The sequence below is a fragment of the Anabrus simplex genome, chromosome 3 (genome assembly GCF_040414725.1).
Source record: "Anabrus simplex isolate iqAnaSimp1 chromosome 3, ASM4041472v1, whole genome shotgun sequence".
Taxonomy (NCBI): Eukaryota; Metazoa; Arthropoda; class Insecta; order Orthoptera; family Tettigoniidae; genus Anabrus; species Anabrus simplex.
This window is the reverse complement of record NC_090267.1, coordinates 264,940,615-264,957,239: the sequence shown is the minus strand read 5'-3', so window position 1 is coordinate 264,957,239 and position 16,625 is coordinate 264,940,615. Positions and strand designations below refer to the sequence as shown.

Here is a 16,625-nt window from a genome sequence, read left to right as displayed (position 1 = left end):
TTTGACCACCTGTTAACAAAATTATCGGAAGCTTATAACCCTGATGGCAAAATGTCGATTGATGAGAACCTCTTGCTATAGAAAGGGTGGCTAGGGTGGAAAGTTTACATAACAAGAAAACGATCGCGTTTCGGAATGGAATTATATAAATTATGCGAAGGCAAGACAGGTTATATAACATGATCTGCTTCCGTGTGTATCATAATGAACAGCTGTAAAAGACATAACACTGTGAAGACTGTATTATATAAACTTGATCCCTCGAAAGCGCTAACCAACATAACAGAAAATTTCGTGAGTATTATAATTTATTCCGTGCACATTTTTAAAGTATATGTAAACTTTGTAAAACTACAATTTACATATACAGAAACATTTATTTCCAGGCAGAGATTGATAGTAAACTGCCTAAAATATTTAGGTGAAAGTTACTGTATAAACAAAAACCAGAGCTTTGCTGTTAGGAAGAAGCAATCTCGATATCATATTATGAAAGCACTTAGTACGTTTTTGTACAAAGTATTGAAATATTAAAATAATAGAACTTTTCAAGAATTAAACACATTTTATTCAAGTAAATATTTCTCTTTTGGCTCTTCAATAGTTCATTTTAGTTTAAGATTGTTTTTAATCAAGTAATTAAATATTTTCTTCAATCTTGGAAATCGCTCCCCACCTAAGAGCGAGCTAGTGTGTACCGAGCTCCCCGCTTAAGGGGTTAATTAGTGTTTTGTCTTAGGTCTAACACTAGACTCATCGGATTGGGATGTGTCAGACCATACCCATTGATCCTGGTGTGTATGCAGGTGAACTTCTCAGAAGCCCTTGTAAGAGGCACAGTCTGATAACTGCATATGGGAGATAAATCTCCACAATGGAATTATTGCCTGCCTAGCAAATCCGAATGGAGAATTCTAAATTCCCATGGAGGAATTAGATATTTTTCACCAATAGAGCATGTCAAAAATGTCAAAAACAGATCAGATGTAAAGCTTTTTAGGCGTTTGCTCTGTTAACCAGCGTTTCGTCTTAGGTCTGACACTAGACTCATCAGAGTGGTATGTGTCAGACCCTACCCACTGATGCTGGGGTGTATGCAGGTAAACTTATCAGAAGCCCTCCATTTTGGAGATTTATCTCCCGTATGCAGTTATCAGACTGTGCCTCTTATAAGGGCTTCTGATAAGTTCACCTGCATACACCCCAGCGTCAGTCGGTAGGGTCTGACACATCCAACTCTGATGAGTCTAGTGTCAGACCTAAGACGAAACGCTGGTTAATAGAGCAAACGCCTGAAAAGCCTTACATCTGATCTGTTTTTGACATTTTTTCATTTCGCTGTTACTATTTTTGCTGAGTTTGGTTATTCTGGACATCAGCAAATTAAAAAGATCCTGGTTCATCCACCCACAACTTCCTTTTGAGTTTCAGCATGCTCCTCAACTTCTGCACTTTACTGACTTACTTCAGAACCTTCCATCGTTGTCATCAACTCCCTATTCTCAGCATCACCTAGGATTTCCTTGGAAACAATATCCTCCTTATTACCTGACTTGTTATTGTCTTCCTTGTCCATCTTTGGGTCTCTAGTAATAGTACGCGATCTCAATTTAATTTCCCCTTTCAAATCCCTTGACATGCCCCCAAGATACAAATATGTAACACAAAATTACACTCCTTACATTTACCAGTTATACTGTAATTCTGTTGGCTTCGATGTGCATATTCTTCCCAAAATCAACCCATGGTATGCTGTCATTCAGATCCAGTTCTGAATTATTCAAGTTCCAACGTTGTGGTGACACTTTGTGATTATTACTCTTATCACATTTAATATATCGGTAAATAAAATACCGTACTTAATCGTAGCACTATGTGGTGTCACTTTTTGCTTACTCGTGGGTTTCCACATTAAATATGCCCTGCTGTTTTGTATTATACCTGTTAATTAACTGATAATTACATACACAGTAACCAGAAATACCAACACTTTAATTGATGATGGGCGCCAGCTACAAATAAATGTAACAATAATAGAATGAGAGTCTTGAATATTAAGTGCGGCCAGTATCCAGTAATACCAATATAATGGTCCGTTATTGGACATTACAAATTTTCCAGCTAACTCATTCCTGGTTGCCTGCGTTTCGCCCTCGTGTGCTAAGTTAGGCTCGTCAGTTGGGACTTAGCACATGAGACATAGGAATGAGTTAGCGGGAAATCAACTGGGAATCAACATCTACATCAGTATCCAGTATTCGGGAATAGTAGGTTCGAACCCCACTGTCGGCAGCCCTGAAAATGGTTTTCCGTGGTTTCCCATTTTCACCAGGCAAATGCTGGGGCTGTACCTTAATTAAGGCCACGGCCGCTTCCTTCCCACTCCTAGCCCCTTCCTGTCCCATCGTCGCCATAAGACCTCTCTGTGTCGGTGCGACGTAAAGCAACTAGCAAAACAAGAGTCTTGAATACCATATTTTCCGGCGTAATCGTCACACTTTTTATACCAAAACTTTCAAAAAAAGTAGTAGGGTGCGACCATTATACAAAGAATTTATAATACCAGTATTTGTATTAATCAAAAAATTTATTTATAACTAAATTGTATTTGATACAAATTTAAGATGCACATAATACTGGCATTGATACATCAAAATAATTAAAATAGTCTAAAACTAAATTCATAATTATTCGCAACAATTTGGCGAACATTTTTCCAACCTGAAAATAAAAATGAACGAATTAAGTTAATTGTCATTAATTTGAGTATTAAAGTTAAAATATTACACTTGCAAAAAATTATTGCTTTGTTGTGAAATACGGACTTACCGGTACACAATTTATTCCAAATCTTCTGTGTTGCTATCGCAGGTTTCGGTATCTGACGTGACGTCCTCGCCACTGTTAATACCAGTATCAAATTTTTCGTCTCTCTGCCACACTGCGTCATCTTTGGATTCGTCTAGTGTATTCGAAATCCCAGTCCTTTTGAAGCTCTTGGAGACTAGTTCAGGTGGTATAAGATCCCAACTCTTCATCACCTACATAACACCAGTATAACAAGCCCAAGGGTGGACGCCTGATATTTCCAGTGGGCGTCAATTGCTGATCGCTGCTCATCATCCACTCGTAAAATCGACGTAAGTGGTCTTTAAAGGGTTTATAAATACATACGTCTAGTGGTTGCAAAGCAGATGTTAGGCCACCAGGAATGACTATCTGTCGTGTCTTATTTTTACTGAGAAGTTGCTTCACTTCGTTCACGAGGTGACCTCGGAAACTATCTAAAACAAGCAGAGCTGGTTGTTTTAGTAGTGCACCGGGTCTTCTATCCCACACAGTTTTTACCCAGTCCAGCATGAGTTCTACATCCATCCAACCCTTTGGTTGCACTCGTTCATGAATTCCACGGGTAAACTGTTTATTCTTAGGCATCGTTTTTCTCTTGAAAAGGATGTAAGGCGGCAGCTTTCTTCTATCAGCTGTAATGGCTAACATTGTCATGCATCGCAACTTCTCACTACCGCTGGTTTTCATTAATACACTCCGTGATCCTTTTAGCGCAATAGTGCTGTTGTGAGGCATATTAAAAAAGATTGGAGTCTGATTGACATTACCAATTTGAGAAAGCAAGTACGAAGTTTCCTTGCGCAAACGTATGACAAATCGGTGAAAATTTACAATCTTGTCCGTATAATCAGCAGGCAACTTTTGGCTTAGTGTTGTTCTCCTTCGCACCGACAGATTGTGTCGTCACGGAACCCCTTAATCCACCCACGACTCGCCTTAAACTGAGTTATGTTGTGTTTGCGCACTACCTCCCGTCTCTTAATTTGTAACATTTCATATGATACACTGCAGCCATTGCTATGTATTTCATTTAAGTGCATAAACATTTTTTTGTCAATTATAGGAAACTTCCCTGTTTTAGGACCTCTAAACGCGCGTCTAGAAAGGTTTGTGCTTTTTGGCTTGTTTTTTTTAATTTCCGCCAGTCACGCACCAACTTTTCACTCGCTGAAAATTTTCTTCCTGCAGCTCTGTTCCCGTGCTGTTCAGCGAAGGCAATTGCGCAGAGCTTGAAGCCCGCAGAATAGTTTCTATATTTACCCATAATCGCTTATAAATGCTTCACACGTTAATGTTTTGCAATATAAATGACTTTCCGTAATTGTTCACTATTAAAACAAATTATTTCTACAAACACCGCAAACACAAATTAAGAACTTAAATTCTCACGCTCACATGCCTACAGTAATCACGTCAGTCACAAACAAATAAATGCATCTGTGATCTGTCCATTCCAGAGCAGCCAATACTGTTAGGCAGCAAGGAAGCATGCAGCAATTTGTTATCAGTTGAGCTCGTTGGTTATGACACACTAGTGTGCTTGCGCAAAGCTCGCAAACCAGAGCACGGACGTCTTCATACATCGCTCTAGCTAGTGCGGTGTAGATCTACTGTAGGTGACCGTGTGCCAAGACGTCAGTAACAAACATTCCTTTTTTTAAATTTCTTTTAAACATAGGTACGGTAATTAGGTTAATTTTTCTTCCCAGTTATTGATGATTTTACATTACATTTCTTACGAGTTTATAAAATAAAACTTTAATACCATTGAATAATAATTATCTTGACTGCTTGGATAAAAGTTTTCATCCCATGCCCAGACACTTATGATGTAGTAGTAAGATAAGAGTTAGCGATGACAACTGAGACATCATAAATAATTCGGCTGACTGTGAGCTGAATAATTTCCTGGAAATCTGCGTTATCGTCTTGGATTTCACTTCGTGCGCAATAACGCAGGAGCCGGCCCTATGGTGTGGGGGTAGCGTGCCTGCCTCTTACACGGAGGCCTCGGGTTCAATTCACGGCCGGGTCAGGGAATTTTACCTGTATGTGAGGGCTGGTTCGAGGTCCACTCAACCTACGTGATTACAATTGAGGAGCTATCTGACAGTGAGATGGCGGCCCCGGTCTAGAGAGCCAAGAATAACGGCTGTGAGGATTCGTCGTGCTGACCACACGACACCTCGTAATCTGCAGGCCTTCAGGCTGAGCAGCAGTCGCTTGCTAGGCCAAGGTCCTTCGCGACTGTTGCGCCGGGGGGGCGGGTGGTTGTAATAACGCAGAATTCTATCAGACTTCTTGTCTACTAGAAGACAAGTGTGTGTTGGTACCAGTATTTCCTGGCGACGTTGTCGGTAAGCGATAACTTACAGCCTTACGTACTTCAAATGAGAACTTATAATACGTAGGTGGTGAATAAATTGCACACTGTCTCACGACCACGTTGTCAAACTTCCGATAGCCTACCGGTAAGCCATGCGTCATACTTAGACCGGTATTATTTATTTATACGTTGTGCAACATCTCGCAAATGTGACTGTGTTGCCAAATTGCCCATAAACTATACACGTATTTAAATTGCACATTCATGTGCAACTTACATTGCAGTTCCATTTACCTTTTAAGCAGATTGGTGAACAAAATTTGGACGTGCGAAGATTATGTGATTAAATGTTTAAAGTCTGATTTTTGTATTGAAAATAAAGGATGTGACGATTATGCCAGGAAATACGGTATATCTAGGGTGTAGGGTAATAAGCTTACTTCGCCAGCATAACATATAGGTTCTGGGAAAAGGATATTGACATTTGGTTCCCAACTGTAATTTGGGACTACCTGTTTTACCATGGGGAAAAAAAATAACTGCACTTGATACTAAACAAATTATATTCTTAAATTTTGGAATAAAATAGTGAGATTTGCTGCGATACTGAAATTACAATATAAAACTCTGAAATTAAAACGGACTGAAGCTCTAGGCATTAAAGTTAAAATACTCTTCACCTGTACAGCAAATTTATCCCTCACTGGTTCATATTACAGTACCTTGGACACTTCGAGTGTTCCTGTGACATATTTCTTGGAATTGGCATCAGTTGTAGGTATCTCAAACCTGATTTGGTGACTTATCCTTTTAGCTGCACCAACGAGATATAGCATGGCCTGTAAATATAACCATACTGCACCATCAACTTTACATATAATCCACCGAACTGTTAGTCTCCATTTTGAAGACTCTATCTTTGGATATTTCCAAAACAACACAAGTTGACTCGACCGAACACATACACTGAACACACTCCAAACATAATACATCTTACCACTGAAGACTCCATATCCAACTGACTGCTTCTTCACCATCCACCTGACTGACCAACTGAGGCCTCACCATCAATATGACTAACCACTATGGGATCCTAGCCCTTTTATAGATTCTTATAGTCACATGGTTTCCCCATACATCATGGTTAAATCAAACCATGACCTCACTCAAATCAAGCTTCAAAGTATTGCACATTATGTGGCATTCGCCTCAGGCAGGCTAAAAACTCCCTCCGAGCACCTCCTGTTTCAAAATGAACAACACAGTGACGTTTGGATATTAGAGTGACTCGACACTAAATGTAACCGTAATACACCACCTAATGTAACTTCTTAAACGTAGGTTCATGTAATAAATTAATATCTTGCACAAAACACCAAATCTCACTGTATACAAATGCCCTTCATTCTAACACACACACACGTACATATAGTAGAAGTCCGATATAGTGAGAACCCAGTTATACCGACAATGTTGTGCTGTCCCTTCAAAATTCCTATATTAAACTGTGTATTATCCTTCGGTCACAGCAAGAGCCCTATCACTGACTCGTCTGTTATTACGAGCCATTAAGCGCGCACGATTTTTTCCGCTTTTTATGCACCCCAGCGATTATGTTGCATTTGCTTGTCTTCGTTATTGTTTCCTCACTATGTCCACTAGTGAGTTTTCTCATCGACATTCCAAGGCGATGTCGGAGTCTATTAATAATACCCGTCAACTGCTGTTCCGTGAAGAAAATTTGAAATGAAAGAGAACATATTTTCGTAATAAATGCGTAAATAACATGTCCGATAACAGTTCTTAACTCATTAAAAATAAAGGCTGACTAAACAATCGCTTAATTTTAATGCTAAATGCTGCAGTAAAATAAAAATAAGATACTTGGAGATATGGCAGAGTGCATAATTGATTTCACAGGTTAGGTTACATTTTCTCGCATCTGGTTAAATCACAGAAAGGTTATTATCATGTAAATTTATAGCGAGAAGGTTATCATTTCTCTACTGTCACTTGAAGTATATTTTCATCATATGTATAGTACGGTTAAGTTAGGATAGGTGACGCAGTTTGAATAAGGAAACTGAAAAGTTTGGCACAAAATGCGATTAATCATCTTTGGTACGGTATAGTTTTCTCATTATGTGCATTTGCGAGCTCTCTCATCGACATTCAAAGGGGATGTTGGAGTTGATTAGTAATACCCAACGACTGTTGTTCTCTAAAAAAATTTGAATTGAAAGAGGAAAACAAGTTTTCGTAATAAATGCATAAATAATGTGGCCGATAGCTGTTGTCAACTCATTAAAAATAACAGCTGAAGTAAACGATCTCTTAATTTTAATGTTATATAATGAAATTAAGTAAGAATGTGATACACGTCAAGATATGGCAGACATCACTGATTTCAGAGGATAGTTCATATTTTCTCGCGTCTAGTTAAATTTCGGAAAGGCTATTCACATGTAAATTTTTATCGAGGATAATTCATTTCTCTACATGCGTTTCAAATATGTTTTCATGACACATAACTGTTAGGTCAGGTGATGCCATTTGAAGAAGAAAACTGTGGAGTGATAACCATATTTCTCCAAATCCAAGAGGACATTTTTTCCCCCCTCAGAATCTCACGTGAAAAATCAAGGGTCGTCTTGCATTCGCAGCCTAACAGTAATGAATGCCACTGGCAACTCTCGCAGTAACCACGCTGCTTCTTTTCACACGCGCACGCACACACAAAATTCGTTGACAATAAATGACCGCCTCTTTATTATACATCGCTAGCCATGACAACCAGTTGTACAATGCCTGAGTGTAACATTACTGGATCTCGGGAAATAGTGAAGATAGAATGACATTCTGTTAGCCTCTACAAAAACGTTTCTGAAATCTGCAGAATGGCATCAAAACATTCGAGCCTTCGAATTCTTACAGAAATGCTACGGCTACTCAATGGCAGAGTTATAACGCGTCTACTGTACCTGACTCTTAGTAAAATTAAGTTTTATAGACAGCAAGAATATTAACAAATATTTAGGTAAATGATCCACCTAGTCAATACTATATATTGATTTTTATTTACCTTTCACCTCAACATTACATCTAGTACATGTTTTGAAAATATATATACATTCTCTTCTTCAGTTAGTTGAATTAAAATTCCAGTATACAATAAGACCTAGTGAAAGAGGGAGGGGGGGGGGGGGGCATAAAGAAATCTAAAACTATGACCATTACAATGTAACATTTAAAAAATTGAATGATGAAGACATGGAATTAAATTTCATCTTGTCATGAACAATAAAACACAGTATAATTCAAACAGGCCGCTTAGTGGAGCAGTTCGTCTCCTTTCTCCCAAGTCTTCCCAGCCCAAACTTTGCAACATTTTTGTAATGCTCCTCTTCTGCTGGAAATTACCCAGAAAAAGTCAAGCTGCTTATCTTTGGATTTTTTCCAGTTCTCGAATTACGTAATCCTGGTGAGGGTCCCATACACTGGAACCATGCTGTAGGTGGGGTCTTACCGGAGACTTATATGCCCTCTCCTTATATCCTTACTACAACCCCTAAACACCCTCTTAACCATGTGCAGAGATCTGTACCCTTTATTTACAATCCCATTTATGTGATTACCCCAAAGAAAATTGTTGCGGCTTTTGTATTGGCAACTTGCCTGCCTTATTTCATTGGTCACAGTTGGCAACATGCTGCCGTGTCCGTTAATATATTGAGACTGAACATGGCGACCGGCAGCTGTACGCGCATTTTGGTGTACCTCTATTAATACATCTTCTTGTACATATGTGTAAATGTCTAGTGTTTATTCATGTGTAATGAATATTTAAATCACCTTCTGAGTGATGTGGTGTGTCTGCTTATGTACGGCAGTCTCGTCCTCCATCTGACTTGTTTCAAAATTGTATTTGTACACCACCGGGCGAGTTGGCCGTGCGCGTTGAGGCGCGCGGCTGTGAGCTTGCATCCGGGAGATAGTAGGTTCGAATCCCACTATCGGCAGCCCTGAAGATGGTTTTCCGTGGTTTCCCATTTTCACACCAGGCAAATGCTGGGGCTGTACCTTAATTAAGGCCACGGCCGCTTCCTTCCAACTCCTAGGCCTTTCCCATCCCATCGTCGCCATAAGACCTATCTGTGTCGGTGCGACGTAAAGCCCCTAGCAAAAAAAAAAAAAGTATTTGTACACCTATGGAAATGAACCTTGTTATGTACAAATATGTTGTTTTGTCGTTCACAACAAAGATCTTTCCTTATATTAACACCTAGGTACTTACAATGATTCCCATAAAAAACTTTCACCCCATCAATGCAGTAATTAAAACTGAGAGAACTTTCCCTATTTGTGAAACTCACAACCTGACTTGTCTTGCATAAATCCAGTGAGCTTTGAACTCTTATGGTCTTATCGATCTCTGGAAGGTAGACAAGCAGAAAATGCAGGCTAGTAAGCTAGCTTGTAGTGTTACACCACTCTTGGTGTTGTGAACTTTGCCACAAGATCTCTTGTTTTACGAAAATTCCGAACCACAAGGGATGTTACGGTTCATTTCAATTATGCCTCATGCATTGACTAGGATTCTAACCACAGTCACTTCAGTGAGAACCCAGCAACTGTCAACTGTCACATCCCAGATGAAGTTGCCTTGGCACAAGCAGGACCATCATCAGCACGTCAGATGTGATTGAATCCCCACTCCTATTACACAGTACAGTACTGGTGCTTTAAAAAACATTGTACAAGAATTTTTAAAGGGACTGAACTGTGACTGATATATATTTTTTTAAATTTCTTGACAGCTTGTTAAGTTACCTGCTGAACCCAACGTAGCTACCATCTTGGAGGGCTATGTGAAACATTGTGCTGTGAACCAGTTGTGCAACTTAACGGACAAACCCCAGCGACGATACCGTTATCATCAGAGTAATAAAGCTAGAGATCTGGATCGAACATTTCGTAGGTAAGGCTGTTTTCTCTTAACACTGTCGGGAACTTTTAATTAAATAGCTTGATGTGAACGTTTCCTGTCATGTTTTTCCTTCTTGTTCAAATGTTAGTATAGCAGAACTTTAGTGAGACGGAAATTATACATCAGCAAATTTGTAACTATTTTGTCCCTTTTATATCAAGGAAGTGACAGAAACAACTCTGAGTAGCCTTGAAACTGTGCTGTAAGAGTTTGAATTTACTGGGATGAGTGATTGAAATATAAGTACTATACACTGGAACCTCGATTATCTGTTCCCAGAAACTACATTTTCCCGGATTATTCATTCAGATTACGTGGCTCCGCAAGCATTCTAACTAAATCATGGTGTAAAAATCCTGCATTATCTGTTCCTCGAAGAAAAGATTTCCCGGATGAACCATCTGGAAATTTCAGTCCTATCAATGGTAAATCCTCGATAAAGCGTTTTTCAAGAAACTGTCTCTCGCGAAAAGACGGCTACGGCGATAATTAGAGCAAGTACTGTACTGGAAAAGCAATCGGCGGTGAACTTGTATCTTAGCATTGCATTCGGGTGGTATTGTTTAGAGAATCCTTGGAAATCATAAAGCAGAGAGTGGCCACAACAATTTGAATGAAACGGACAGCTCTACTTGAAGACGGAATGAGTTTAGTAAAATGTTCGTATTTGTAAAACATATACGTTATGCCCAGGGTTAGATGTTTATTTTTTTTAAATGTTTTCGATTGTATCGCCTAACAGGGTTTCGGCACTTGCCCCAGGGCTCTGTATAGTCATTAGCCTTTCAGGCAGAAATCAAAACTGCTCCTTCTTAACGCAAATCTAGCGCTGTAATATAAAAATATACGATCGTATTATTGAGACCAGAACAGATGTCATACATGGGAGGTCTTGGGTGCCTATTAGGGGTCTACTGTTTTGGTCCTAATATTGTATAAGACCGAGAATTTTACGTTTTTGTATTAAAATGCCATAAAAACAGCCGTCTTTTTATTTGCGTAGAGTTGCATATAAAAAGTTTGTATCATTTCCCAGTAGTACTGACTTGTGCAGTGAGCGCGCTTTCGAGCCGAGTTCAAGGTCATGAATAAACGTAATTTCTGAAGTTTGGATAATATTTCTTCTCTTTCCAATTTGATTGTGGTTAGTGATGGACAAAATTGAATGTACTGCATTCGAGAACTTGTGAGAATCGATATTTACATTTGAAACTCAAAGCCATATTCTTTATTTCAACATAACCTTTAAAAGTCAAAATAGGCCTAATTTACGCGGTACAAGATTTCCAGAAAATGACGACAAGCAGTATAGCGGTAAGCAATTTACAATGGAGGATTAAATAAAAAAGGCATTTGGCCATTATGTTGGAGGCTTTTGTATCTGATGTGCATTATTTTACTAGTTTTAGGGAATTTCTGGTCGATTGTTGATTGGCTTGACATTATTAGATTTTTCGAAGAGTTTGGCTGATCAAAGTTGCAGAACTGAAAGAAGTTTCCTGGTAAAACTGAATGTAAAGTATAGAGATTTTTAACTCGTGTACCGCTAATTAATATTTGAAGCCAGCCCCGCGGTCTAACTTGCCTGCCTCTCACCCGGAGGGTCCAGGTTCGATTCCTGGCCAGGTCAGGCATTTTTACCTTGATTTGAGGGCTGTTTCCAGGTCCACTCACCCTACATGATTACCTTTAATTGAGAAGCTATCTAATGGTGAGATGGCGACCCTGGTCTTGAGAGCCATGAAATACGGCCTAGAGGATTCGTCACAGTGATCATGCATCACCTCGTAATTTGGGCTGAGCAATGGTCGCTTGGTAGACGAAGGCCAGTTGGGGCTGTAGTTTGGTTTGGTTTGGTTTGGTTTAGGAGTGTTTGTAATATTATAATTATACCATACCATACATATATCATTTTTGTGATGTTTAGCCAAACTGTTGATTTTCATTCGTTCCTGGATATTCCGTTTTCCCGTTTTGTATGCGTTTTTCTGTGGTCCCTCCAAAAACGGGGAATCGAGGTTTCACTGTAATCTATTTTCTGGCAAATATATATGTAGGAATAATTGCTAGCATTATGTATATACTAGCTGTGATGTGCCCTTGCTTCGATGCAGAATTCTACATTGTGTAAAGAATTCTAGGTTAAGTAGTGTACACATGAGTAAGATTATATTAAATTGCATAGCTTTTAACGTTACCCCAGAAACGGGATGGGGAAGTCACCATCCGTCTTTCCTCTTGTGAAGATTGGGTTACGGAATTTTCATTGTAATGGCACATCCTCTTTCCTACTATCAGTCACTATCAAGTTGGGGAGCCTTCATTATGTTGGCAGGCCCACTTTCCTACTGCCAGTCAATCGAGTTGGGCAGTTTTCATCATGAGGGCATACACTCACTCTCCACCTGCCTTTTTAGTTCCTCAGAAAGACCGTCTATGTGATTTTCCCAACTGAAACCAACGTAGGTCATTACAATGAAGTCATAGGAATGTCACGATTACAAGCAATGCTATAATATTAAATAATCAGATGAAAAACCGCACATTTTCTCACTTTTAATGAACAGTACTATGCTGCCGATCCAGCAGTTCAAAATTCCAGAGCTGGAATGACCAGGCTGCAGACATCTCTGAACAATCCTCTGCCATTATTCATTTAAGTGTGCACAGTGCTCATTCTAATCAGCACCGCAGAGTAGGGATCCAATAGCTGGAATACTCTGATGAACCAGTGTATTACATACCAGTAGTATCAGAAAATTAACGAACCAAAGGAATGGCATGTTAAAGAAGAAAGTTGTCTAACTCCCCAACTACTTCCCGCCAATATTCAGACAGTAATTCCATCTATTTCAGATGAGAGGCAGCAGAAGAGACAAGGCATATCACAAAAGACAGTGGTCATTTTAATGTTATTGTTGATTATATTTATGGACTTTCAATATTATAGTCCTTCACATTTAGTTTTGTTCCCACACTGCGACATTAGGGCATATAATGTAAAGGTAGTCTTCCTTTCTTTCATGACTCCCTCTCATCTAATTCTGCAAACGATCGTTCCTTTACGATCTCCCTTGGTCAACTCTTCTTCTTTTCCGACCCCGACAGTATTATGCATGGAAGGCTGCGGAGTCTTTCATTTTCGTGACCTTCGTGGCCTTGTCTTTCTTAGGCCGATACCTTGATTTTTCGAAGTGTCGGATCCCTTCCATTTTTTCTCTCTGATTATTGTTATATTGAGATGGTTGCCTACTTGTACTTCCTCTTAAAACAGTAATCACCTCAACCAAGTCGGTACGGTAGAACTGAAGAAGACATAAATGATCGGAATTTGTATTCTCTATAACTTTTGTTATGTAGTACTTTTCAAAAGGGCCACTAATAACATATGTATTTTAAAATTAAATGTCAGGTGTTTTCCCCTAAACTACCATTTCATCCAGCGTGAATAAAATTATTTATAGCCTAGACTGTAGTTCCTTATTTCCTGACTTTACGTACTGATTTTCTTTAAATTCTGTTCACCCATACCCATTTTCTCATGGTTCGGCGTTGATATGGACTTAGCAACAAAAATCAAAATTCGTTATCATCTCTGTTATCATATCCGGTACAGTAAAAGTAAAAGTGTACAAGACCGATCTCGATAGCTGCTGTAACTTAAGTGCGGCCAGTATCCAGTATTCGGGACATAGTGGGTTCGAGCCACACTGTCAGCAGCCCTGAAGATGGTTTTCTGTGGTTTCCCATTTTCACACCAGGCAAATGCTGGGGCTGTACCTTAATTAAGGCCACAGCCGGTTCCTTCCTACTCGTAGACCTTTCTTGTCCCATCGTCACCGTAAGGCCTATCTGTGTCTCTGCGACGTAAAGCAAGTTGTAAAAAAAAAAATTAATCTTGTGTAACTTTTATGTATTATTTATCGATTGGACCAATAACATAAATATTTGAGAATCAAATATGGCCTAGATTATAGCCACTTGTGTTTCTAGACTTTTCATACCGATTTTCTTTAAATTCCCTTCAGCCGTTTTCTCGTGATGCACATACATACATACAGACAGTCAGTCAGTCAGTCAGTCAGTCAGTCAGTCAGTCAGTCACAAGTTATGGAAAATTAAAAAATTAATATCCTTTTTACTGTGGACATGACCGATACAGAAATACCATTCTTTTTAAATTCTGAATAATGTACAGACAAAACTCATATATATATACGTCCAGGGTCAGGTTTGAAGCGAGATGAATCTTTGTAGCGAGTTTTTACAACCAGATACCCTTCCAGACGTCAACATCATCAGAGGAGTTAATGAGATTAAATGAATGATATAATTTATCTTTCGTGCCATGGAGTAAAAGTCCTGTTATATCGGGTCCTCATAGTACAAGTTAGTGATTTAATTTTCAACAGTTAGCAGAAGTAAATGACCATTAAAGAAATGAAAATATAATTTTCTAAAATATATTGATGTAGGCCTATTCATTTTGAAACCTCTACAATTAATACTGTATAGCCTACTCCTGTCGAATAGCAGCAATGGATCTGCTCAAGGCTTAATATCTCCATCTAACTGACAAGTTACCATCGACAGTGTCATATGCCCTCACTCCATATGAACACTGTGGAGAGGTTTGGAATTGAACCCATATTTTGGCTTGCAATCTTATGATTAGAAATTGTATACCACCGCCGAGCAAGTTTGCCATGCATTTAGCTTGAATTTGAGAGGTAGTGGGTTCGAACCCCACTGTCGGCAGCCCTGAAGATGGTTTTCCGTGGTTTCCCATTTTCCCACCAGGCAAATGCTGGAGCTGTACCTTAATTAAGGCCATGACCACTTCCTTCCCACTCCTAGCTAGCCCTTTTGCATCCCATTGGCATCTGTGTCGGTGCAACATAAAGGCAAAGTGTGGAGAGAAAAATAATTCTACCAAGTAATGTTATCTGTCTGTTATTGCTACCTTTAGTTATTTAGATAATTTTTTCATGAAGAAAATCAATGTAAATAATAAAACAGTTTCATCGCAATTTAACATGCTTTTTCCTTTGAAGAATGAAGTGATTCATTAATTTTGCTGGTCAGTGTATTTTTGTCTGTTTCAGCTGCATTAGTAGTTTTTAAAATGGTTTCACTAGCATAAGCCTTTTCTGGCTGTGACTGTTTTATAATTGTCTTCATTTTCCTGCTATTGAAAAGCTTTTTTTTTTTTTTTTTTTTTTTTGTACCCTATTTACTCGCATATCAGCCGCACCCCTGAATTTTTATTGAATACTTGCATAAATATTTGCGCTGATTAAGAGCCGCACATCCAATTTGTGGGCTTGTCGCAAGAATATGTGTGCGCGCGCGCGCGCAGTAACAAATGGAAAGCCTTTCTCCACACAGTCTGTACTCAACCATATGGAGCTTGTGAGTAAATATTTGTCATGGGGAAAGTTAACAATTACACAACTTCATTCAAGCTAAACGTGGTGCAATTCATGGAGGAAAATAACAGAGCAGTGGGTCATGAGTTTTCTGTTCACAAAAAATAGGTGAGAAATTGGAGAAAGCCACAAGTCGAATTTCATGGCCCAAAACCGGGTAAGTTCCCTGGTGTTGAGGAATAGTTGCTGGAATGGGTGAGAGGGACGCAGAATAGCGGGTGCAGTGTTTCCCATGAAATGTTACAACTAAAAGCACAGTAAATTGCGCGATCTCACACAATATTCTAGGAAACTTCCTCAAGGCAAGGCATGGGTGGGTTACTCAGTTATGTGACATAATTACCTGTCACTGCGGCAGAAAACATCTTTGTGCTAAAAAATGCGTAACAACTGCTCCAATAAAGTTAGTTTCACAGGCATGTGATCAGTTTAAGGCAGGAGAACTTGTACGCTATCGCCCCTTGCAGATCAGCAATGCTGACCAAACACCTGTGTATTTTGACATGGCAAGGAACACCACTGTTTCTGAGAAGGGAGCAGCAAGTGTTCTAATTAAAACTACCAGCAACGAAAAGTGATATTGTACGCATATGTTGGCCATTACCGCTGACGGCCGTAAACTACCACCTTATGTTACCTTTAAATGCAAAACATTACCAAAGATCATCACATTCCCGATGGTACCCACGAGACGAAAGTGAAACTAACCACTCTGCTTGTGATTCTGAGTAAATGTTCATAAGCAGTGTTTTTTTAATGACAAGGTACTGTACTATTACTATGTATTTTTACTCCCAAGTCTTTTTAATGTAAACAATCTAGCCCCTCTGCAAGTGAAAGGCGTACAGTTTTGGTAAATTACGACTGGAATATAAACTAATAAATAGCCTCCAAGTACAGTTGCAATCTTTTCTTGTTTTTTTGTAAGTTTTAAAATAAATTAAAATCATTTGAGTGTATCTGGTAAAGTATTTTGTGAGATAAGTTCAACAACACAGGCAACATTACTCATTTCATACAGTCAATAAGTATT

At 39.0% G+C, this 16,625-nt stretch overlaps 1 protein-coding gene across 1 annotated transcript in view; it reads left to right on the top strand.

The window, feature by feature from the left end:
• The window catches only part of msl-3 (male-specific lethal 3), a 222,170-nt gene that overhangs the window by 71,334 nt on the left and 134,211 nt on the right, over positions 1–16,625 (top strand). The window contains exon 6 of the mRNA XM_067143009.2: positions 9,994–10,154. Coding sequence (XP_066999110.2) covers positions 9,994–10,154 — 161 coding nt within the window. The remainder of the gene's footprint in view (positions 1–9,993; positions 10,155–16,625) is intronic.